The sequence below is a fragment of the Anser brachyrhynchus genome (genome assembly GCF_964034855.1).
Source record: "Anser brachyrhynchus genome assembly, chromosome: 13".
Taxonomy (NCBI): domain Eukaryota; kingdom Metazoa; phylum Chordata; class Aves; order Anseriformes; family Anatidae; genus Anser; species Anser brachyrhynchus.
Genome location: NC_137708.1, coordinates 18272345 through 18297003, shown reverse-complemented (window position 1 = coordinate 18297003; position 24659 = coordinate 18272345). Strand labels below are relative to the sequence as shown.

Below are 24659 nucleotides of genomic sequence, written 5' to 3'. Positions count from 1 at the left end.
TTCCTTCAGAGAAGCCAGACAGTTAATTCATTAGGAAGCCCAAATCAATGAACTAACAATTACTGTAAGAAGACTTGCACCATCCGAGGATTTGATCCGAGGCTTTTTGTTTTACAGGCTCAAAATAAATTTTACCATGTCATTCTTTCCGTCATCACTTTGCCTCGGGACAAACAGAGGCTGGCTTTCTGAGGGGCCACTTTTCGTTTTATGACAATTGAATCAACTAAACGAAACTTGACACTTTAAACTTTAAAGAAACATTCTGAACCTCAGAATCGTAGTGTTTATGTTGTAGAGGTGACGTTGAGGTCATTCAGCATTTTTTTTCTTTAGAGGAAAAAACAGCAACAACGTAAGAAAGCCTCCATACAGTCTGAAGGAGGGGAATATAAACTGGAAAAACTGCCAGGAGAGAAGATAACAAAACACTGGCATCTGGAGAGCCGTCTGCTTGGCAGGCATGCATGTCATTTACAAATGTTTGCTCATAATTATATCCCTGGAAGACTTGGGTGAATAATACTGTTGAGAAAGATGCCACTTCCAGAACAGTGCCTCTCCATCATATGTAAATAAATGCAACGCTCATTGAAGGGTGAATATATCTAAGGATATTGCCACAAAAAAAAAAAAAAAAGGGAACTCGTGCCTCACACTGGCCCAGTACCTGCAAGACAAGAGGGAAGAAAGATGGAGCTGTGTATTTGGACATCCACCGAACACAGAGCTACACAGCAAGGGCAGGAATGCTGGCAAGGTGCCACCATGTTTTGTGCTTCTTGTCAGACATCACCAACACAGAAGGGCACAACAAGGAACACACAATTTTCTGCAGTGACACAGGATTGAGCCACCAAGTTCACGTCACGCAGGGTGCACTCAGTCATCAGAGGTCAGACATGGGGTATTTGCTGACAGCTGAAGGCTTTACAATTCCTTGCTCATCTCTTCTTCTGGGTAAGCTCCGTCTTAACAAGATTTTCCAGGGAAAATAAAAATAAAATTACAGAAATAATAAAATGAGGCTGAGCAACAGCTCCATTCTGGGAACATCAGCAATTCCCAAAAAAACCATGTCACCACTTCCCCAGATGAAAACATTAAGGACAAAATATTATGTGAGGAATGGTTTATCCAGTCAGAAAACAAGATGGAACCATGCCAGACAACGTTTTCACAATGCCTCTCACACTCAGCCCATCGGGGGACAGGCAAGAAGACAGCCTGGTCCACAGCAAAAATCCCCAGGCTTTGAAGGGAGACACGGTTTCACCCCCAGAAACATGCTTGGCAAGCTATACCTTGTTCTGCTGCACCACCTTGTATCACTGATGGGAATGAGAGTCAATCAAACCAAGTTCCTAAACTCCTGTTCTTTGGAAAAGGATGTTTCCTGAAATAGCATCTTCAGGAGAATAAAATTGTATCTGCTTCAGTTCCCATAGTGCTTCTCAAATTAAACACCCATCCCAAAAAAAAGGAGAGCTCCTCTCCCCCAACCCAGTTCTGGAGAACTAGGTTCTCCTATACGGAGCGTTTTCACGTTAGTGTTCCTGGGAACTCTACCAAGGCCTCTTTAGGGCTCAGCATGCTGCCAGGGTCAGGCACCATCAGTCTGGTGCAGAATGGCTAAGAGAAGCGTGAGAGCCTAGGATGGAGCAGAGCTCCCGTTCCTGTTTCTGATGAACTTTCTCAAACACAGAAATGGATCCCAGCTGGATGAAATACCACAAAATTTTCAAGGTTTCTTATTCAGAGTATGGCTGAGCCACAACGCACTGAACTTCCCAGTTCACCTCCCCTCATAGCAGCATGCGGGACGAATTTTAGCCTTGACTTGAACAGCAGATTCTGTTCTAGGAAAACAGGACTTGAACAAGGGTCACACAGCCATACGTGCCCCTCCAAGACTTGAACCCTGGCCACTGCCAGCAATAACTGCTGGAATGGATTAAGGGAGTTAAGAGATCCCTACTTGTTTGTTTGGTTATGTGAGAGGAGTCCTCAGGGCACCACACACAGCTCTGCTCACTTCCTTGCTACAGGAACAAAAGAGTTGTGAAAGAAAGCATTTAACAACACATCTGCAACAGCCCTTTGCATTTGAGCACTGTGATGTCCAATAACTTTCTGTGCTTTTTGGACCCATCATCTAGAAAAGCAGATGGCTATACTGTCCATCAGGAATACAACTATTTTCCCCACCATCCTTAGCAGATGCGAATGCTGACTCACCTCAGTAATGCATCTATTTTTAAATCCCCCTGAAAAAGCTAGCTAACATCTGTCAGTATCTACAGGACAGATTCTGGGTCTCTGTCTGCCTTCAAAATGCCACAGCTTTGCCCCGGTGTGGTAACGCAGCTCCGGGGCACAGCTTCATCCTTCCTCCTATAGCGCCATTTGGCTTCCCAAGTCCCTGTCAAATATCCATCCTCGTACACCCATGTCTGCCTGCTCGGGGTGGGGACCTGAGAGCACGAAGCACTAGCAGTTAAGTTATTCGGACCAGACACAAAACTTGGTGACTCTGGCACCCATGAAATGCTTGACATTTGTATGATGAACTGGACTGGTGTTGTCTCTAGACAGTTGACTCCCTGAGAGATTAGCTAACAAGAACAGACTATTAATAATATTAACTTTAAACATTATTACAAGACTAAATTGTAGGCTCTTCAGTGGTTCCTTTGGAGCGTCCCCATTTCCCCAGGATGCTTTCAGATGCTGTGGGCTGTTAGCCACGGTTTACATGGCTTATGTGTGATATGTCCTCTTAAATGCTGTTTTGAAGTGAAAGTTTATCAGCTGGGTTTGTAAATATCTTGTCACAGCTCCAAGTGTGAATTCTTCATAAATCTACTCACAGAATGAGATGTGGAGAGACTCACAGAGGCCTGAACCTGCCTTGGTAAACAGAAATCCTGTTTTCTGTCGTTGTTTGCACTGTTCTGTAGCCAAACATGAAAACATGAAGGGTGACAGAGTAAAGAAAAGAACGAAAAAGCTTTGCAAATTATCTAATTGGTATGACTGTGAACTTGCCCAGATCCTCAACCCCATTTTAAAAACACCAAAGAAGGAAAGTAAGAAGTCAGAGTGTTGTTGCTCTTTCAGCAAGCCTGGCAGTACCTACTCAGACAGGATATAGGAGTAACACTGTCTCCAAAACAAAAAATACCTTCTTGTGGCTCTAGGCCTGGCTGTCATCCTCCCCAGGCTGCTAGAGTAGCAACAGTTTTGCACCTTATAAATTCTGAGTGACATCACAGAAGACCTAGCTGGGCACTAAGAATGTCTGCATCCAAAACCAGATGCCTGGCAGATTATAAACCTTTTATATGAGGAGTTGTTGTGAGAGACTGATGAATACCTGCAGGAGCTTTGGAATTTGAACCTCGATCTCCATGCAATTGGATTGTTTATTCAGCAGTTCTTAATCCCTGAAACAATTTTCAAGTTGCTGAGGGAGCCCTTCCCCATAGGAGCTCCGATATGAGCTACCCAGCCCCTGTTGTCAAGTATCCTTCGAGGATACAAACTGTAAAATAGTTCATTATATGCAAAATTACAAACCTAAACTGCCCCAAAGAAGGGCATCTTGGTCGAACCCAAGCTAAACAAGACTGAGATCATCCAATTTGGAAGACAGAACACTGAAAATCTAGTAAAGACATTTCTACCCCAAACTGATCTCAGAGTCTTATCAGATTCCTTCCTCAGCCTCCAGAAGGAATCAAAACCTCTCTTTTTTGTTTGTTCTTTTTCGAGCCAGAAGAAAACAAACACAAGCCTTCTTCCCAGATATGAAACACACAAGCACATGCCCAAGACAACCCTACCTTTGCCATTTTCAGGCAGGGTAAGGACAACTGATGGTACAAAACAGCTTCATGTAGCTCACCACCTTCATCTGCCAGGGTGCTAAAGGGTATCACTCTAATTCTGGTCCTTCTTCCTGTTCTTAACTCGCTTTGGCTGTCATCTGCCTGATTTCTGAGGCAACAGGACAAGGCACATCCCAGATACAGAAGCAACAGCATATTCCATGACCCACCAAAACAATGCACTGGCATCCAGTCTGAGCACTCATCGGTCAAAAAAGACAGTCATTTGGTCTTTTATTTCTGTTCTCTTAAGGGAGACACGCCCTTCCTCCAAATTCAAATCAAATCACCATTAGAAGAGCTAGAAACAAACATGCACACGCACACAAACACACTTTGGTACCCTCACCACATCAGATCTATTTACTGCACAAGGCAATTATGCTGATAAAGTCCTAAAAGTAGGTCCTGAGGCACAGAGTCTAGAAGAAAAAGGCTGAAAAAGCCCAGCATGACTCTTCTCAGAAAGTCTAGTTACTCAGCTATGACACTGCACACAACAGCTAATGGTTAATTCACCTGGACTGCTTGCTTCTTTTATTTCTACAAATCATTTGAGCAAAGATGTCTCATACGAGGAGGAAGAGAGAAGATGGAGCAAACAGGGAAGGCCAGAACTCGTGAAGGCATGCTCCCTTGAAAAGGAAGTAGTCATTTTCTTTTCAGAACACGTTCAATGAAAAAAAAATCAAAGCCTTAGGAGAAAATAATAATGGGAGAAAAGGAACATAAAGTCCACACTGTTCTCAGGGAATTACTTGGCCGGACGCTGTCAGAACATGCCGTTCTAAGTACCTTAGGAGACCAGCAGGGAAAGTCCCGCTATAGCTGGAAAATGTTTCCTTGCCTCCAATGAAAATTTCAAGAAATATTTCATTTTACTTAGTGTATCTGGGAGAAAGTTGCAACACTGAATATATCCCCACCCTCCCAAAACCAACAAAAACACACCAATCCACCATTTTTTCTGACAAGTGCTTGCTCCTTAAAATGACCAGTTATTTGAAGCAGCCAGGACTACTGTTAATTTTTAAGTGATTACAGGATGATATTATGGTAGCAGTAACAATGACAATGCTTTTCTGTTATAGCGTTCTACATAAGAACTTATGTCCCTGGTTGCAAGAATATGAACTCAGGTTTCAGTGGATTCCAGTTACTTCTTTGCTCTCTGTACACCAGTACATAATGCATATATTTAGGTTAGTATAGGAATAGGAAAGGAAAGCAAATTATAAAGTAATAACTCACTTTTTCTTCACATGCTTGAATCAGTCTATGTTGTTCTACAGCTATACAATCCTTGAGGTATTTTTTCTAAATAAGTTCTTCAAATAATACACTGAAATAATAACATAATATTATATTGAGATCAATTCCTTGATTGTTCTTCTCTATGCTCTCTAACCATGACAGTAAACTTGAAGCTGCCAATGTCTGATCACTTCTAGAGCCTATTTTTCAAGGTCATCACCCTCACTACCTCACAGAGGCCTTCCCTGCCCAGACTTGTGAACATTCGGTTGGCTTGAAAAACATTTCAGAAGTGCAGCTAGAGTCAAGCCCAGGACCTTGGTGCTCACCATGAATAAAAGCAGTTTCATGAACCACTTTAAGCAATGCCTGGTTAAGTGTTCTTTCCCTTGATTAAACGTTGCTTGGCTTTTAAAGCATGGAAACATTAATCCTGATATACTGGAGCCATGCCAGGATGCTGTTAAGTGCTTCATAATATCTTGAATCTCAGGTGGTTCACGTGGACCTCTCTCACATCACTGCTGACCCCCAACTATCCCAGCACTCCAGGGCACCAAGTGGCATCCACCTCATTCGGACACCACAGGACATTTCCCACTGCTGGTGAAAATGACCCACACCGACTGATTTCACCAAATCAGACACTCGAACAGTAGGTTCTGGATCCAACTGATCCTGAATTGCAGCTGTACTGTACGGATAAAGTTTGGTTTGACCTGGATTTGAAAGATCTTGCCCTCCACTTTTTGACGCCCTCTCCTAGGAGTCCAGTTCCACGGGCCCTTTGAAAACCTTACTGTTCCTGCCTGCAGGTTGCCAGGGTGTGAGGACAGGGACAGCTGAGGTGTGTGGAGGACTGCTAACTCCCCTAAATCCCCCCCCTCACTAAATACCTAGAGCTCTTGGGGTAGATTTGTTAGTCTCCCCTCCAACAAGGCTTGGAAGCCAAGTGCCAGCACAAATGTTAGCATTACATACACAGCACGGTGGAGTCCTGCCTACACCGTGATCTCGGATGCGTGGCAGTTCGTTGTTAGTATCAGTAACATCCACCCGTCATCCCACCCCTTCCCCAGCTCTGAATGAAACCCAACAATCTGAAGACAATTGGATTTAATTGCACGCACAGCACCGTTTGGGGGCCGGCGCTGCCAATCCCTGCCACCTGACTGTGCAGTTGCCTGGGCGACGCGTGAGCAGAGTGTGTGAGCAGAGCGTGGTTTCGTGGTTCTGTGCTGCCACACGCATCTCCGGGAGCTGTGCCAGTGCCTGAGCTCCTGCAGCTGGGGCAGATTTAACACCTTCCTCCCCAGGAGCAGCCGGCCTGTCCTTGCAGCCACTGCTCTGCAGACCGACACCTGCACAGAACGACAGACGGACACGGCCAGGCGCCAGGGACACTGCAGCACTTTATCAAGTCGAGTGTTTGGCAACGCTGGGCGTCATCTGCAGGTGGTTACGGAGCACGTGCCTCGTTGTGTGCATAGCTGATGAGGGAAAAAATCATTTAGCACCATCTAAAAATAATTTTCTTCCGATGATTTCCTGTCTACCTCTTGTCCCCCTGCCCACGTCCTTCGTACTAGCAGGAGGCTGCATCATTCCGAGAGCACCATGCCGTCCTCTCCATCTCCACAATTTCAACAGAAAAAGCACAATTAGTGTGCATACCAACTTTCTCATCAACCTCTCCAGTTACCTTCCAGGGCAGGCATCTTCCCAGAATTTAGCTCTCAATTTCTTTTCTATTTCTTTTAGATGAATGGCTTAAACTTTGGTTGGAGCCCACTTTGCCTATGACCTTTTAGAGCTCTTCTAGGAAATCCTTCGGCATACAAGGCTTACACTCTGCTATAAAAATTAAGACGCACTCCAACCCTTCCCTTTATATACACACACAAGTATGCTTATCAAACAAACATCTGCCAATCATTTGAAAAGCTAGGAACAAGAAATTCCTATCTGGAGGTCAAGACCACAAGCTAAATCTGCTTTTAATGGCAAATAAAACTACTGGTAATAATGGCAGATAGCCTCCTTGTCATTGCATATAATTGCATGTGTAATCACAGCTAATTACAGCATACAAAAATGCCTGTTAAAATGTTAAATACTGTAATCCAGGAAGCCCTGTAATCCTCCTGGAGCCCTGCACAGCGCCAGCAGCAGTGCCATGTCTGAAAGTCACCCACAGAAGGTGACAGCTGGTACGCCAGGCTTGGTTTGTCTGTGAAGGACAACAGCCACAGTGTTATGACCTATGGATGCAAGAGAAGCAAAAGGACAAAGAAGCTTTATTTCATGTTAATGCAAGGCCAAGTCTCTCACAGTCCTTTTCTTCTACAGACACGTCCTGGAGACGTACAAATAAGCAAGCAGCAAGACATTGGTGCGTGGCTCACACAATGACCTACGATCTGAAACCACCTTTGTATTCCCAGTAATGTTCATATGTTCAAGGCACAGCAAAGGATTCCTGAGCTCCCTCAAATGTCAGCAGAGGCTTACAACCACATTTTGAAAGACATTTCCTCACCTCCCAGATACAGGCATGTTCCATACACGCCCGTGCTTCAGGTATAAATGCAAATGGCACAGCACACAAAGCTTCACAATTTGTGTTCGACTGCACTTTGAGAGTCGATAACCACCAGCAGTACAGAAACATGGACGACTCCGGGTGTAGGCAGGGAAACAGAAAACAAAAAGGCTTCTGCTGTTTCCAGATGTATCAGCAGGCTTTGCAGAACAAGTCGTTTTCACAGAACAGTCATCAGACCCTACGAAGAGGGAGGATGAGGAGGAGAAGCGGGAGGAACCTCTGCTCTCATCAGGCAAGTGCGCTGGCCCTGCCCCATGTTCTTAACCAGAAAGAAGAGGCTGAAGGGAGAAGGAAAGGCATTCAGAGCTACAAAAGTGATCCTTACATCAAGAGAGCTGTGGGCATGGGGAGGAAATCTGACAAAGCAATGAAGTGTCACTGTTCGCAGGGGTTGTTACAATCTGATTTGTTTGCCACACAGAAGGCAGCAGTGTAGCCACACGGAGCTGCTCTGAGTTCACACCGCTCTGTCACGGCAGTTTATGGCATCCCCCTTCAATCGCCGCTCTCCCTCCAGCTCTGGGCTACCCCAAGCACCATCCTGGCAGATACCCCACAAGCAACAACGAGGAGCTATGCCTCTGCTCTGTGCTTGCAGTGCACTGCGGGACAGCCACCCGAACACAGACGCAGCATGCCACCGTCCTTCCCTTTCCAGTGCCTCTCCTGAATAAATTACTGAAGGCTGACAGGCAGTGCCAAAAATAAATTACTGAAGGCTGACAGGCAGTGCCAAAAACAAGCAGATGTCTCTGCTCTTGTTCGTGGACAAACTGGAAAACAGATTTAGACTGAAGCAATGCAGCTTACAGAGGAGACAGGAAGCAAATGAGCAAGCCATGCAAGCCATGCCCCCCTCCAAGGGGCATTGAGCCCATGCGCGCTTACACCTGACAGCCTAGTGCTGAGCACCACCACCTGAGCCCTTCATGACACTCATTCTGCAAAATGTATGAGGACTGGGATACTAGTAAACCTTCAGGAGGACTGCTTACTGTGACCCCAAATCCTGTCCTGGGAACATACGTGGGACAAGGAAAGTTAGTGCAAAACGTGTAAAGCTAACCCAGCCAAAACACCCAGGCAGGCATGTCCTAAGCCTCCCCTCCCTTCCAAAGGTGGGCCAAGTCTTCTAAGGCAGGCACAGAGGTGGGGGAGGTTTCCAGCACTCGCAAACACAAGATATTTTAGCTCCTTAGACAACTGGTCATTTTCCACCACTTAGAAGCAAACAAAAGCCAGTGCCCCCTCCGAGAAACACATGCGGGCATGGAAGTCAGAGCTCCTGAGCTCTCCAGCACCTCACCCGCCTGTGCTGCCCGGGACAGGTCACTAACCTGCCCCTCCCACACTTCCTGCTCTGCAAACTTGGGATGTACCTGTTCTATTTATTCCCTCTGCTGTGTCAAGTATTGGAAAATTGGTGAGAAAGATGGAGAACTGGGCCCATGCCATGCAGTCTTTCTAGGAGCATGGGGCAGGCAGTGGGCCGTGAGCACGCAGTTCCCCACTTCCAGTCAGATTCGGCACCAGTGGGTTATTGGGGTTTAATGAAACGCAACAGCAACCTCTTCTGTGGCCTGGGACATGAGAGGGTTTTCTCGGGAAGCAGCTCAGCAGTAATCTCAGCATCTTTCTGTGCTGTCTTACTGAAGGAGAACTAGCTCTGTCTTTCCAGAACACGAATGTACGATCATAGCTCTTTCATAAGGAAAAGACGCAAAGGAAAGCATAATCAGGGCTTATAAACCAGAGGGTCAGGCATAGAATCCAGGAAAGCATACAATAATATTCTCATTCTGTCAGACGAGACTATTATTTTGCCTTCTGAATGCCTAACTAACACATCACTTATCTCTGAAACAAGCTTATTGGCTCTTTCAGCCCTGGCTGGAGGATCACCACTAATAGCTTAACACAAAATGTCCTTGGGATTTAATACCATTGCAAAGTCAATTGTGTCAGTGACAAAATTGAGACAAACCTTGTTAAAAATAAGACAGACAAAATACTCTGAAGCAGAGCGACTGCAATTCCCCGGTATTTTCACCAGAGCTGCTTGCTGCTAAAGCCAGTGCTGAGCAGGAGCACCACACAGAGGCAGCGTTTGCCCTCAGTAAGGGGTTAACCAGCACAGGGGGCTGCCGATGTCCCAGGGCCAGCAGAGATGGCGGGGGGCAGGCGGTTCCTCCTACCCCCTGGCAGACGACAGCTGTCCCCAGCCAGGAAACCGAGGGCCAGCACTGCACAAGCAGCATGCATCGCTCTCGTTTCTTGGATGAGCTTTCCATAACGAAAATTCTCCTTGGAAAGTCACACCGTGCTAGGGAGACTGCACAGTAATTACACGGTGCCTTTTGTGTTCTCCAGGTTCTTAATACAGGGGTGCCACAGAAGTAACGCTGCCCTGGCTTTGTTCGCTTTCCCAAGGAGACGTGTACAAAACAACTAATTAACGTCAGACAGTTAATGACCTATTGCTGCAAGTGACTGGAATGAGCAAACAGGACAGACTTAACGTTTCAGGTGCAAATCCAAAGACAAAAACAAAGGGGAAGAAACCCTTTGCCCTTCCTCCTCTTTTCTCTCCCTCTCTAACACTCCTTTCTTCACTCGGGCAGAATAAAACCTCTGAGTGTACAGAGAGCCCTTCTATGCATGTGGTCTGCCTGGCCAACACCAACCAGGCAGGGGTGGAACAAAGTGTGAGCATATTTCTGAGCTGAAACTAGAATAACAGCTTTTACCTCAGAAGAGACGCAGATTCCCAGACCCCAAACGTACTTGGTGGGACACTAGCATCAGTGAAAGCAGCTGCAGAGGAAGCCCACAGCTCTGTGTGCGCAAAGCTGCACCCTCCAGCTGCTCAGACAGCTTCACGGAAAGCTTTCTGAAGTAAAAAACTGCTTGTTCCTACCGGTACATAAGTACCAGCATCTGGGCAGGCTATCCACCGCCTCTGTAGATGGAGGGAGGACAGAAAACAGGGTTTCACCACTTAGCAGGAAAACTTTTGTTCTGTTCACTAAAACTTCACTATTGAAGCTGCTGTGAGAAATTAACATCAGCGGGGGGGGGGTGGGGGGGGGAACAAACAACCTAATGCTATCCCAGCAAATGTAGCCCAGCCTTGGTCAGCCTCCCCTGCCAACCCCTGTCACACAGGACAAGGAACAGTACCAGCTGTGTATGGAGTAGATCATGTTGTCAGATCGGCTCTTCTAGAAAAGCCACACAAGTTCGTGATTCCAGAAGATTAATCCTAATCCCAACAGTGGACATGTGTAAAGTTAAGGACAAAATCATGCTACTTCCGGGTAAAAACACTGTGTGCATCTCACTACAGGCTTCCAGTGTCCTCTTCATTACACTTGTCAGAGTATGAGAACAGGTCGCACTTTGATGGAAAGCCACATGGTCAAAGTTGACAATGATTTTATGTTCCTCAAAATTATTTGCTCATGGCTCTGAACTGCTTTATAAAAACAAGCTCTGTGAAGCATGAAACCTCAGAGCAAGCCAATTACCAGACCCCAAATACAAGTAATATTAACAGCTTGAAACGTGCAGTACATTAACCACAGTCAGAAGAGAGTGACATGATACTTGATTCCCATTAAGATGCTAGGTGAAGTGGCAAACAGATACAAGCATTATAGGCTGTGTGCAGACAAGAGCTGTTCATTCTGAGTATGAAATCACTGGGGTGTAATCCAGGTTTTATAAAAGTCAAGGGCAAAATTCGCAGTGAGTTCAACACAACCATGCAGAGATCAGAGATGTTATCAGTCAGTAAAGGAAAACTCTGCATTCACTCCAGATAAGACTTGCTGATGAGTTTTCACTAGAACCTCTGTGAAACTCAGAGGAATAGGGTGTTGAGTTCAGTACAGAAAAAGTTTACATACGCACGTCTTGGGAACATGCCTTCACTTCTCTGCGTCAGCTACACATCCGTGTAATTGAGTATTCCCTGGGAGTAGCTCAGGAGTGTCCTGCCTCATACTGCAAGACTCACCCAAACCTCTCAAGACCTGTACGTAGTTGGGCTTTGTGGTTCCAGTATAGTTAATACAAAGGTAACCTGGGAACAAACCATACACACACGGTGTCCTCTTATTTTTGACACTATATAGAAAGCAAGACAACAGATTCTGGAAACACAAGTTAGTTCTCTGTGGAACAAAAATGAAACCATTTGCTCTGAACAGAAAGTGGGTATATGCTGATAACAAGGGCTCTCAACTCATTCTGTTGGTGGCAGTTGGAAATATCCAAGTTTCTTTTAGTGTAAGACCTCTCCACTGGTTGTTCCTGGCTGTTTGTTGCATTAGCTAGCCTCCCTTGCTGGGCAGACTGTAGATCTTCTTTTTCCTACTCTCTCCTCCAAGAAAAATTACAAATAATTTATTCATACATCTAAACAACTAATTCAGCTACCTGGAATTGGAGCAACTCCCCCTTGCTACTGTGAGGATTCCTTCCCCCATACATTTTAATAAGATACAAGTTACTCTGAAAACATGTGGAAAGCTATTAAGATTGAGTTGCATGACTGATTTGCTTCTAGCATCCCAGGCAGGAGGAGGTATTCGGTTCATAACATCTCATTTTCTATAATGTTTTTTGCAAGGGTTATTTCTTCCTTAAGAAGGAGAAAAAAACAATGACAACATGGTGGGGGCACTAAGTTTAGCAGCTAAAGTTCAGATTTTGTATTGCCATTACCGTGCCTGCACACCAGGCCCTCAGAGGGACATGTAATAAAGAGAAACTTCAATTAAGAGATGAATGTATTTCTGAAACGCTTCTGTCAACACAGCAAACTACAGAGGTAAATAGGCTGACCCAAAAAACGAAGAATATTCTTTCAGAATATATTTCTGTATTGACTGATCTATTACTGATAGGTATTCTTAATTAAACAGAGGGCTGAATTAAAAGCCACTGAAGCTGGAGTCACCGCCCATTGCTGCTTGTTATTAGAGAGCCACCAACAGTAAAAAAACACAATCAGGCTGTACAGAATGCTTCCTTCTCCCCTTATTCAGTAAGGCATGACTTTTGTTTTGGACAGCAATGGGACAGAGAGGTTGATGTCTGAATTACACACTGACAAGAAATGAAAGGAAAAAGAGAGGGAGAATAGACTAAGATAACTGGTTTAGCACAGAGAAGGCAGTGGGAGTGATACAGCACAAACAGCATCTCTTCACAAGGGGAGTGCCCTTTACCTTTGGGCGCTTCCATTCAACTTTCTTTGGTGGAGCTCTCTGGTAGAAAAGGGACTCATCTGAGGCTGGAAACTCGGGGTCTTCGAAGAGCTGTCTCTGCTGAATACACCGCCCTTTCAGCTCGTGGTACGTCTGATCTCTGAAGAGCTGAACTGACGAAGACATCTCTTTCTGTCTAGATAAGATGAATATCGGCTTGTGTAAATCACGGAGTCTCTTTGAAGTCCATAGCATAAAGCATAGCAATGCACTCCTCAGTCTTTGACAATAGAGCATATAACTTGTTCTAAACAAAATTAGTTCTTGATTTCTGATTTTAAAACAGATTATAAATTAGATTATGCTAAGTAGTAGACTAAAAACAAGAAAAAAAGAAACAAAACCTGTAAATATCATATATATATATTTAAAAAAAAAAAGATGACACTTCTGGCTGAAGAGAACTCATCAGGAAAGGCATTAAAGAATCCAGATGAGGAACAATGAGCATTTTGCTTTGTCTAATGGATTGTAAAGGTAAGAGTGGGTCTTGCTCCTCAGTTTGTATTATGTGTGAAGAGCAGGAGCATCTTCCTTGCTACATTCTCCTACTAGCCTCTAAAGCTTTAATTATCTACTCCAACTCTTATGCCTACAGAAAACTGAAAACAGATTTCTGCAGTTATCCATCTTAATTTAAGTGGCAATACTTTGGCTGGAATTATTGTCTTTGATCTTTATGTTACATTTCAGGGAACTGAATTCCCAGAAGCTGCAAATATTTGCAAGTAGTGTCCATAATAATAATAATTTTAAAAAATAACCACAAGGAAAGAAAGAAAGAACAATTTGCTTTCAAGCCTTGGTTTCAAGAATCCTAACTATCTAGCCCTGTAAGTTTACAGTCTCAGCCACAGAGCTCAAATAAGTTGCTTAAGATCATTCTACAAATCAAAAATCAACCACAGAAATCATTTTGAACGGTGTGAAGTCTGGGGAACATGAGGGATGCTTCTATTTTTCTGAGGTGCTATTTGAAGAGAGCGAAGAGAATATCTGAACTTACTTTTGTACTCCCTTCCTTCCTGCTCCGGATTAGAGATGTATTCCCCTTCCTTCAGATACCTACATCAATAAAGACAAATGCAGGTTATCCTCCTGGCAGATCATAAGGACTAAACAACATGCAAGCAATGGAGCATGGTATTACATTGCCCTAGCAGCCTACTTGCTGCGTCCTGCTGCAGGGATCCCAGCCTGTGCTCCACGAGCCACTTGCGATCCAAATTGGATGAGATTCCACAAGTTTGCAGAAAACTGAACCAAGCTAGGCACAAGCCTTTCCCAGCAGGCATGTGAGTACAGCAGGGGAAATGCAGAGAATGAGAAACGTTTGGAAATGTCAAATTTATTGTGATTGAAAGTTGCTGTGGCCAAAATAATGTAGGGATGGTTGTAAAACCTGCCCTCCCTCCACTCACTCCTTCCCCTGCCCCAGAATTAATTAGACAGCCCTTCAAGGATGAGAAATGCTGCTCTAGTGCCTTCACTCATGGGAAGGAGAGAATTCAGGAGTGCTCTTCCACCTCATTGCCATTCTTGCACCCATTCCAAAGCCTCCCAACCACAAACAAAGTAATCTACCTGTAAGTACCACCTGAATTCTACCAGCAGAACCTTACACAGCAAAGCGACAGGACAAAGAACCAGTCTGTGCGTGATATTTTGATGAAACAAATCTTCAAATGCCAGTCCGGTAAAATCTCCATCCTCTGTTAGGACTTTCAGAAATAAAGCTTGCATACATCAAGATTGTGATGACTTTGAGTCGAATTCTAATACTGCTGCAATAGATGGAACAACTTCTTGTATCTTCAGTCTGGACAAGGCTTCCCCGTTTGGAACTGCACCATATAGTCCCTTAGAAACTGTTATACAGCTTCAGTAAAATAAAACTGTATGCAAAGGAACTATTCAAAACCAAAACAGCTCACTGACACTATCCCACTTGTAATGATTTCCTTATTCTTAAAGTTTCTTGTTAATTAACCCCCCAAAGCATCACAAGGCATCTTGCGTAGCAGAAGGCCTCCCAAGAAGAAACAAAAGAGACTTACTTCCCCTCTCCAACCAGTTCTTCAAAGTCAACTTGTGAATTACACACAGATAGTTCAGGGACAAAAGCAAAAATTAGTCCAGCTAATTTGGGTAGGATATAGATTATCTCCTGATAACTGGCATTCTTGCTTATTAAAAATCCCCCACGAGCTAACTAAGATTCTAAGCCCGCCCTATCTGTGAGATACACTTGTTTTTAAAATGGCCCAGGGGTGATAAGGTTTTCAGCCGTCATTGCCTAATTCAGCGAGATGGGCTGTTAGTGACCTCATTCCCCACCCTTTCTCCCCTCTGTCTGCTGCACTGGAACACAGTCCTTCCAGGATTATCACCCCCCACACCCAGTCCTGCAACAGTGCACAGACTGCGGTCCCAAATTCAGCACATGAAATCAAGCTGCTGCCTGCTCACCCTGGGCTCCACGGACAGCACTTGGCAAGGGAACGCTACCGTGGGAGGAGGAGGCTGCCAAGCTGCCCCCCTCAGGGCTCCCTGTGCCATCCTGAGCAAATGACTGAGCTTAAAGAAGGGGCTCAGCCTGACTGGTAACTGCTTTCCACCCATCCATGAAACCTGGAGCACTGGAGCTGCACGGAAATCCCACCCCTACCTGCTGAGCTAGCAGAAACCCACTGCAGCAGGAACCCCAAAATAACCTTCCAAAACATGATAAAGTCTTTTTTTTTTTCCCCTGTTCTTGGGAAGTGCACAGTGCAGGAGGTGAAGGCAGTTTCTACAACAGCCTAGTGGTCAGAGCACTGAGGACGAGGGAGGGCCACAGCCGAGCCCTTCCTCTCCTTGGGGTTTCCCACCCAGCAGGACACAGCCCACGCTGACTGAGACAAGCAGCAAGCACCTGGCTCCTGCTCCGAGGTCCAGCTTCGAAGCAAGCCCCAGGCGCTGACCCTCAGTTAACATCAAAGCTCCCAAACTACCCAGCAATGCTCCCTCCTCCAGTCTCAAGGTCACAGCAATAGCCTCCCCCTGCTCTTCTCTTCCAAAGCTTTACCTTCAGTTCTGCTGACGTTCACAATGTGCAGCTGTGCTTGAGGAAAACACGAGGCAGGGCTTGGCAGCCGCTCTTTCCAGGGCTCCCTACGCTGCCCTGTGACACAGAGCTGTGTGCAGAATAACGAGGGCTGAGAAGCATGGTCCTAAAATACTGCACCACGTTTTGAAGACCCTCTACAGCTCTGTCAAGAGAAAGGGACTGCTCTAGGGGACGGAAAAGAGACAGCCAAAGAAAAAGAAAGAAAAAAGAAACAGCTCTACAGGTCAGACATTCTTAGGTTTTTGGTGATTGTTTCTTTCCCTGCCCACACAAATACCAGGTTTGCTCTTTTATCCTTTTCAGTCTCTGAGCTGAGCCCCCAGCACCTCCCCACAGCTGATCCCAAAGTCCCTCTGGAGCCACGACAAGCCCCTCAGTCCCAGCAGCAGTACGGGAGGTCCCCGAACTCTCGGCTTTCAACCACTGAGCTTTGACGTCTTTCTCTACCCCTCTCTTTTCCAGTGCAATTCCTACTCTGCTCAGAAAAAGGCCTTCAGCACAACAGCGAAGCCACGTCTCTGCAGGTCCCCGTTTCAAAAAGGCTCCCTCCACCCGGCGTCCCCTCCTCACCCCAACACTGCATTTTTACTCCCAGCTGACACTCAGAGGTGCTTCCCCTACTGGAGCGAGCAAACTATGGCTAAATCACGTTTGACATAGTCACAAGTACCAGCTCCTGGCATTCTTAGCAGCCCTAAATTAAAGGGACATTCACTGGAAATGCAGTTCTTCACGAGATATGAGGACGAGCTCCAAGCATTGTTCTCGGCCTGGAGAGCCCTACCAAACAGGGTTTCTTTACACTCACGTTTTCCCGTCCCAAGCGCTCTCTTCCCTAGCTGCTACGCAGGAGATCCACAACAAACCCGGCTGACTAACTGTCCGGGCAGGCGAGCGAAAATTACACCCTGGCTGCCCTTACGTTCACGCAATAAGCACACAAAAGCTAACAGAAAAAGTCACCTCCTCTAAGCCCACTTCTGTTACCCTGTGTAACTAAAAATCAAGCAGGGTACGAAGTGGCAGAGAAGCCGCTGCAGCTGTTAAGCCAAGTGCACCCCTCGGCGGCTCGCCGGCAGGCGAAAGCATCCCTCTCACTCCCATCCCTGCAGGAGGGGCGCAGGGCCGGCACGGGGCTGGCTTCGCCTTCACAAAAAGCTCTGCTTTCGGTTCCAAGGGCAAGTGGTGCCAAGCAGCTGCAGAAAGCCCTCTGCTCTACATGGAGCTCCTTGTCTAGGAAGGGGCTCGGCACTCCACATCATCACGCACCCACTTCTTCGCTCGGATTGCAGGATTCAAAGGAATCACAGCACGAGGGCTAAAAGGGCAAAGTAAGTTTCTAGCTGACGTTTAACTCCACAGCGGCAGAAGACGCTGCTCCTTCCAGCAAGCAGCCCCTGAGATGGAAGTGCTCGAGCTCAGGCACGCCCCAGCCTCGGGGTCACATCCCTGGTGCTGCAGGAGCCCCTGGCTGGGGTGACCACACGGATACACACACCATACACTGCATGCTGGGGTACAGTCATAATTTTAGGATTTGTATCCCTTTGCTGGTAGTGAGCTTGCTTTTGGTTCCTGCAAGCAGTGGTATTACCATTACCAGTAACAACCAATAGCTGGTTTGTGGGTTCCCCGCTTGAGATCGGAGTTGTAAACCTGCCCTGATGCTGTGCAAAAACTCCCAGCTCCAAATCTCTTCTTTCCATCCCAATTTGTCACACAGCCTCGGAGCCACTGTTTGGGCTGAGACAGCAACACAGGCACTCAAGGGCTTAACTGTTTCCAAACACAGTTGTTTAGTGTTCCTGCAAAGATCTCCTCCTCCAAACTCATAGGTCACTTCAGAGCAATCAAACCAGGGACTGTCTCAAAAAAAGCAGCCCTGCAGCCAAAAGTTTTAAATTACTTTGAACTGGTTTTCTATAAAGCTGAAAGTGCTTCCAGGACTCCAGCTGGAAAAGGTTATTTCCTTCTCATTCTGCACAAAACAGTCACTTTGCAAAACAGTGACTTTGCAAATTTGTAGTAAGAGTGCAGGGGAATTTAAAGCAGTTGCAAAACTTCTACTTCATGTACACTGCGGTTTCATGATCTTGGCCATCGCTTTCCTACTGATGCATCAGAAGCATCACTGCCCATAACATCAAACAGCTACTGGAGAAATTTGCTCATTTGTACTGTTTAAGCACTCCAACACACAAACTGCACTGGCAGTCTTCAGCCTTGTAGATTGGGTATCCTCTGTTCTTCTGCATAAACCTATATAAAAGCTTACAATCAATGTTATATCTGTACTGTGTTGATATGCAATTGCAGAAGTAAAAGAACGTTCAATTCACGTCAAATTTGCTGCACAGGACATTTAACAGCTCCTAGGTCTGGTATTAACAACCATGGTCCAGGGGCTTCTCGGTTGTTTCACATAACGCTCTGCCTGCTTGGATGAAACACCAAGTTTTGTCGGGTGCTTTGGGATAGCAGGATGGTGTGTCATCTGCCCCCTTCTCTCATTCAGCTTTTGGATTTTTCAAAAAAATAAGGTTAATTTGACTATTTTATGGTCTCTGTAACTCAGTACTTTAATAGATGTATAAAAGTTTCTCTGTCCAGCTCAGCTCAAGAATTCACTGTGGGAACGAGACACAAGCATTTTTCTTCTCTTGTACACAAAAAGGTGCCAACATTGTTCTGCTCCACTGTTTTGCCATACTTAGTATTAAAATCAAGAGAGAAAACATCACATATTTTCAGCTGAGAACATCCATGCATACCCTATTACTTCTAAGCAGAAATTCATGGGGAGACTAACCAGACATCAGGAACGGGGCTGGCAACAACTTGTTTGCTTTCACAGATGGCATCAAGGAGCACCAGAATCACCTGGCTACAAACCAAAGCTTTGCTACAGTGAAATGAATCACAACATGTGTTCCTTCTCTTCTACTGCAACTCGATAATGCTCAACTAGGCTTTTCTACCAGGACTCAGCAGGACAGGGAGACTTCATATAGCACTTCAGCTGGGAGCCACGATGCAGCTCGTACTGCAAAGCCTACGCCCAGCAGGACGGTTCAGGAGCATAAGTGAAGGTTCAAGACCAAGCCTGCCTTTCCAACGAGCCCAGGAGCTGAACAGGAGCTCTACCAGGAATCCTGCCATTTATTTTCACTGTTTGCAATCCACACACCAACTCCCCTCTCCTTCTTAAACATGAGCTCTGCATGGAGCTGCCTGTCCAATGGCTAGCATGCCTGTGTGGTGGTGGCGAGGGGACAGAACTCAGCTCTAAGTCACCGAGTGCTGGCACACGGCAGCAGTAATTCATGCGAAGTGCTGAGCCACAGGTTGGTAGTAATCTCTCAGCTGCAGGAGGAATAAATGAGGAATTACAAATGCACTGCTGAAACATCATCCTGTCCTCTCTCCCATCGCTCTTACAGTCACCTCATGGTCAGACAAAACACAAACCCCTCTCTTACCCTTCAGGAACGCAGTGCTGGAGTCACAGCTCAGGCAACACAAACTCTCGGTGCTCCTCTGGAGCGTGCTGATTGCAAGCTGCAGTCACTCCTCCCACAGCAAGAAGCACAGCTGCTCCAGGGTCTGAGGGCGTGAACTGAAGGTGCTGGGGCTGCACAGGTGGAGCAAAGAACTGCTAAGGGAAGCTGCACTTACAGGTGGTTATGCCCGTGAGGGAAGGACTCCATCTGGCACAAGCAGAAGGGGTGTAACTGCCCAGATGCCTCCAACCAAACTAGAAAAACACAGGAGTTTTTTGCCACTGTGTTTTGTGTGACTCCCAGACCTGTTCACAGGTAACAAGCAAATTCCTGGCAGGTCTCTTGCACACTTGCCCCTACTCAAGGGGCCTTGATTGGCAGCCACAACTAGAAATCCTCAAGGCACCAAGCAGCTCTGTCCTGCTAAGCATGAGTTAAGGTTTTTTGACCACATCTCAGCCTCGAGGCACAGGCGTTTTGCCTACGTCCTGATGCAGATGTTCTAGCCCCTTGTTAGAGCTCAGCCAGCATTCAGAAATTCAAAACACTCCACACATCTGGGCTCTATGGGACTCTGACTCTTAGAGCAGCAGGGTGACAGTCAGAGAATGAACGCAGAGCTTTACAGATCAACAACGAGAAAGGCTTTTCTAAACAACTCTGCACTAACACTGCCAATGCGTGCTACTTTTTAACAGGACCCCAAAGCAAACGCTCAGGGTGATTATTTCTGTTTCAGGACAGAAATTGCCACGTGCTTAATCTTGGTGCCACTTTGTTTCCCTCGTGAGAGGAGACCTGGTTGGGCCTGTGTACACTGCGCGGGATCTGATCTTTGTCTGGATTCTTCAGCTAAGCTAATAAAACACATCTCTTTTTACTGATTTTCAAGTGACAATGCAAAGTGGCTATGGGCCTCGTTTTTAAGAATATCCAGGCAGGCAGGATTTTCCAAACTGCACAGGTGCCTGCATATTTTTAAAACAGACACCCTTCAGTGGCATCCACTATAGCCCTAAAACCAGTTAGTTTTGCAGCTAACTACAGAGAGGTACAATTGCAGTTCTGAATTCAAAATAATATGATAGATGCTGATTGTTATATTAATACAAGTCAAGAGATCTATAACAAGCTGTAAAGAAAACGCTCACAACAATGTCAGCTGATTTGCTCCAGCCATGCCTTTGTGCTGAAACCACAGGAAACAACTTTCTTTAGCATTCCAATTTCTCTCCATTCTGCCTTCTCATAAAAGTTGGTTCAGAAGAGGTCTATGATTGCAAATTAATGGGTAACTCCCTATCAGACTACTCCATTATTTTATGTGTTCATTTATCTACTATTTTAGACATTATATAAAAGTCTCTCCTTCACAAAAATAAAATAAAATGACTAAAATACCCACTTGAATTTCACAGTGAAAGAATCTGCAGTGAGCACTGACATTATTTCAGAAGATCAGAAACAGTATGGAAAATGGAATTATACGAGCAGTGAAATTAAAGCACGCTTTATCAGTCTGGCCCCTTTATTTGGTATAACTGCTAATGATGCCTGTAGAGAAAAGACTTGTGTTAGCATTAGACTGGCTATCCCAGAAGAAATGAGAGCAACCACGGTTTTGCAATAAATCACAATGAGTGCTTGGCTCAGTGTTAGCACACAATCAAGATGCCACGTTCTGAAAGAAATATACATTACTGCAGTAGACGAAAGCATTTTCTCACTGTGCTCGCTGACGTGCTAATTACTAGTAAAAAAGTGCTCATCCTGGTGCACATCAAGTAACTACAAGTGTACACGATACCTCTGGCACTTACCTGGCTGAGGTCGGTCCCTGCTCTGAGGCAACACCAAACTCCAAAATCACTCCTGCAAAAAAAGCTCCCCTCAGCTTCTTAACCTGAAACTCTTTGGGCTGTACCAAGATCACATCAGTAGAGGGGGTGTATTTCAGGATGACCCTTCCAGAGATGAGTCATGAGGGACACTGGAAAACCATCTGAGCTGACCCAAAATGCAGAGCCTTGTTTATTCCCGGTAAACTGTTAGCTGCAGTTGTGGCTGTAGCTGGGAATGAATTTTTAAAGGAGGAGACGGGACAAGGCCGCTTGGCAAGAGCTGCAGGCATTTTTTGTATGGAAAACAGGGCAGATTAATGCGCATCGTGAAAAAAATGATATTCCTTATTAGGCTGCATGCTGTATTCCACTTGCATAAAGCCAGTGTCAATGCCTTTGCCTCAGTGCATCCCTTCTGATAACGGCCCGTCCAGACCATGGGGAAGAATCACACAGGACTTCTGAGGGACTTGCAGTTGGATGGGGGTTTGCAGATCAAGAGATGCAGCAAAACCAAACAGGTGGCTCTGTGCCCTCAACTCAACACTGTGGCAAGCCCGGAGCAGCTTCAGGAGTGGCTCTTGCACACTGCCGAGCATTTCCTCCTGGCTTGACTGTTCAGAGTCTAGAATGCACCTGATTTTGCTACTCCCATTTCCCTTGCAGAGGGGAAAGCAACCTGAATGAGGAAAAAGTCTGGTCTGAGAGAGCCACAGAATGGACTCCAGAGGTCCTGAGCCATCCGGGAGGCTGAGCTGCTCCTGTGCCGTGCAAAGCAGCTCTCTGATGTCTGAGACGTCACAAACCTGCCCATGATCACTCAAGCACTTGTCCAATCTTGTTCCTTGTAGTCTGCTAATAAAGGAAAATACATCAGTTAATGTTTAGAACTTGGGAAAAATAATACATTTTCCTGTGCTGTGGCAGAATAAAAAAGAAAGGTCAAAAATAAATTCCCATTAAAAAGCGGTTTTGGTGAAACAAACTTCTCTGCATACTCCACTTATCCCTGATTTAATTGGGGGTTCATTTAGATTAACTTGACATGAAAGTTTTCTCATTTATGACTGTAACATCTTTACTTTTACCTTTATGGAGCTTTTATTTATATTTTTGTAAATGTAGGCCAATTCTTAAACAAGTGCCATTTAAAAATTCATTGCAAAATTTCATATCAGTTGTAAATATTCTCCCCAATTTGCTTCCTCCATTTAATCCTTCCAAGTTTAGCATAGCCAATCTAAGTTTTTGAATAGGTCTACTCCTTCTCTCAATCCCTGCTACTAAAAAAACTTCTATTTGCCTAAAGGAGTTTGGATCTCAGGGGAAGAGTTACATCCAGAAAACACTCTGAAGACAAAGTGTTAAGTAGTATCATAAATCTCTGTTCTGTAAGGTTCGCTGCAGGACTGTTTGCTTTCTTATAAAACACTTACCCAACTTCCTTTTGAAGGCATGCTGAAATTTGGACAGAAAGTCCCTGGAAGCTGCCGCTACAGTTCTAGCATTTAATGCGCAAAAAAAAAGCTCTACATAATAAAGCCATGTGTTTTCAATTTGTGATTGAGCAAGCAGACTAGAGTTTAAATCATAATAAAAAACTGACGTCCTCCTATATATACCACGCATGCTGTGATTCATTTGTACAGTTGAGGGAAGAACATGAAAAATCACACTTGAGTACAACGAAATTCTCCTTTTTTGTGAGCTGATAATTTTCACAGCTTATATAGACATGTTCTCACAGTAGCTGCCTTTGATCCACTGTGGAACAAAATGATGAGAACTTTTCTGTGTATTAAATCTGGTGCCATAATCCAAGAATTATATGTAATTTGTCTGGGCTGAGGAGGAGCTTCTCCTGGAAGTCTCATTAGAAACAAAAATTGCTTTAGAAAGGAAGCAAGATGAGCCACACAGGCAGGCAACCAAGGGCAAGCAGACAGCTCTACTCTCACTGCAGAGAAAACCTGTAATTCAATGGGTCTGTGCACAGCACTCACAGAGACATGCTCACATACACTGCCACAGTCTGGAAAGAGGTCTCTCAAGCTGGTCTGTCAGCACAGTCCCTGGAATCCTTGGCTGTTGTTGCCGGCAGCCTTTAGCCTCCTGGTCAGAGATATCCTGAGCACCATCACCACACACTCCTCTGGGCTGGCTCACATCAGTAACCGCACTGCCTCTCTAGGCATCCCCAGTTTCCTTGTCTCTTGGTTTGCACAGCCTGCAAAGCACGCAAAGCAGTGCCTGCACTCTCCCTGCTCTAGACTTGCTGCTTGCCAAACCTGACTCACTCCTGCACCCTCAGCAGGCCCAGAACTGGGCTGTGTAAAGACACACCACAGCACAAGCAAGGAAGATAACTTGCTCCATCACGAGGCAGTGGTTCTCACACATTCCTACATTCAGCACATGCTCAAAATCCAGTCATGCTTCCATAAATGCCTGCCCTCCCCTACCACACCTTGCTGTCTGCATTACCCCACAGCCACAAGCAACTCCAGCCCCCCATGGGTCTGCAGTCCAGCCACAGTAATCATTCCTCACCCCCTGCAGCACCTGGCCGGATCAGTGCTTTGCTGGGCAGCTGTGCCTGACCCAGAGCCCCTCACAGCTGCAGGAGGACAGAGATCTCTGCTCCATCTGGGCAGTTTGTGACACAGCTGCCGATAACGACAAGGGACTGCTACCTAGAACCAAGCTCGATTCTCTCTTCCCCACCCAACCCTGATCCAGGAGAGTTAGTTACTCTTAGGGACTCTCTTCACACTCTGTTCACAAAGAAGGAGGTGATAGCAAGGTTGTCTTCATGCCAAAGGCCTTCTTGGTTTCACAGTTCACTCCAGTTCCAGATTGCTGTGCACTAATAGCTGTCCTAATGCCTGTCAGAAGGGCTACTACTACTGCAAGGTGTCAAAGTGGCTTTGCCCCACTCGTGAATATTTATCACAGATGCCTGCAGCCTGCCTGTCACCTTGCAAACACACTCCACTGCAAGGTTCTCTTGTCCCACCAGAGCTATGTTCATCTATTATTCACTTAACTGCATGGGGCAATTTGTTAATAAAACATTAGGTGGTTTCCAGCAGAGATTCTACTTAAATCCTACATGTTTATTCTACTCTCTCTAATTTAGGCAGTTTTGTACAGAGAGAAACCCAAGAGGCAGAATTTGAAAACTAAC

The 24659-nt window shown here is 45.6% G+C and overlaps 1 protein-coding gene across 5 annotated transcripts in view; it reads right to left on the bottom strand.

Moving 5' to 3' along the window:
• Positions 1-23996, bottom strand: part of CAPN6 (calpain 6) — a 62729-nt gene extending 38733 nt beyond the window's left edge. Inside the window, exons 1-5 of one of the 5 annotated variants that reach the window (XM_080554443.1) lie at positions 22909-23996; positions 22279-22327; positions 21452-21503; positions 14029-14087; positions 12984-13158 (exon numbers count right to left, since the gene is read on the bottom strand). In XM_080554443.1, the coding sequence (XP_080410569.1) occupies positions 12984-13148 (165 nt within the window). In that variant the 5' untranslated portion in view covers positions 13149-13158; positions 14029-14087; positions 21452-21503; positions 22279-22327; positions 22909-23996. The other 4 variants (XM_080554444.1, XM_080554442.1, XM_080554445.1 and 1 more) reach the window with 4 other exon arrangements.
• Between the last annotated feature and the right edge of the window lie 663 nt (positions 23997-24659).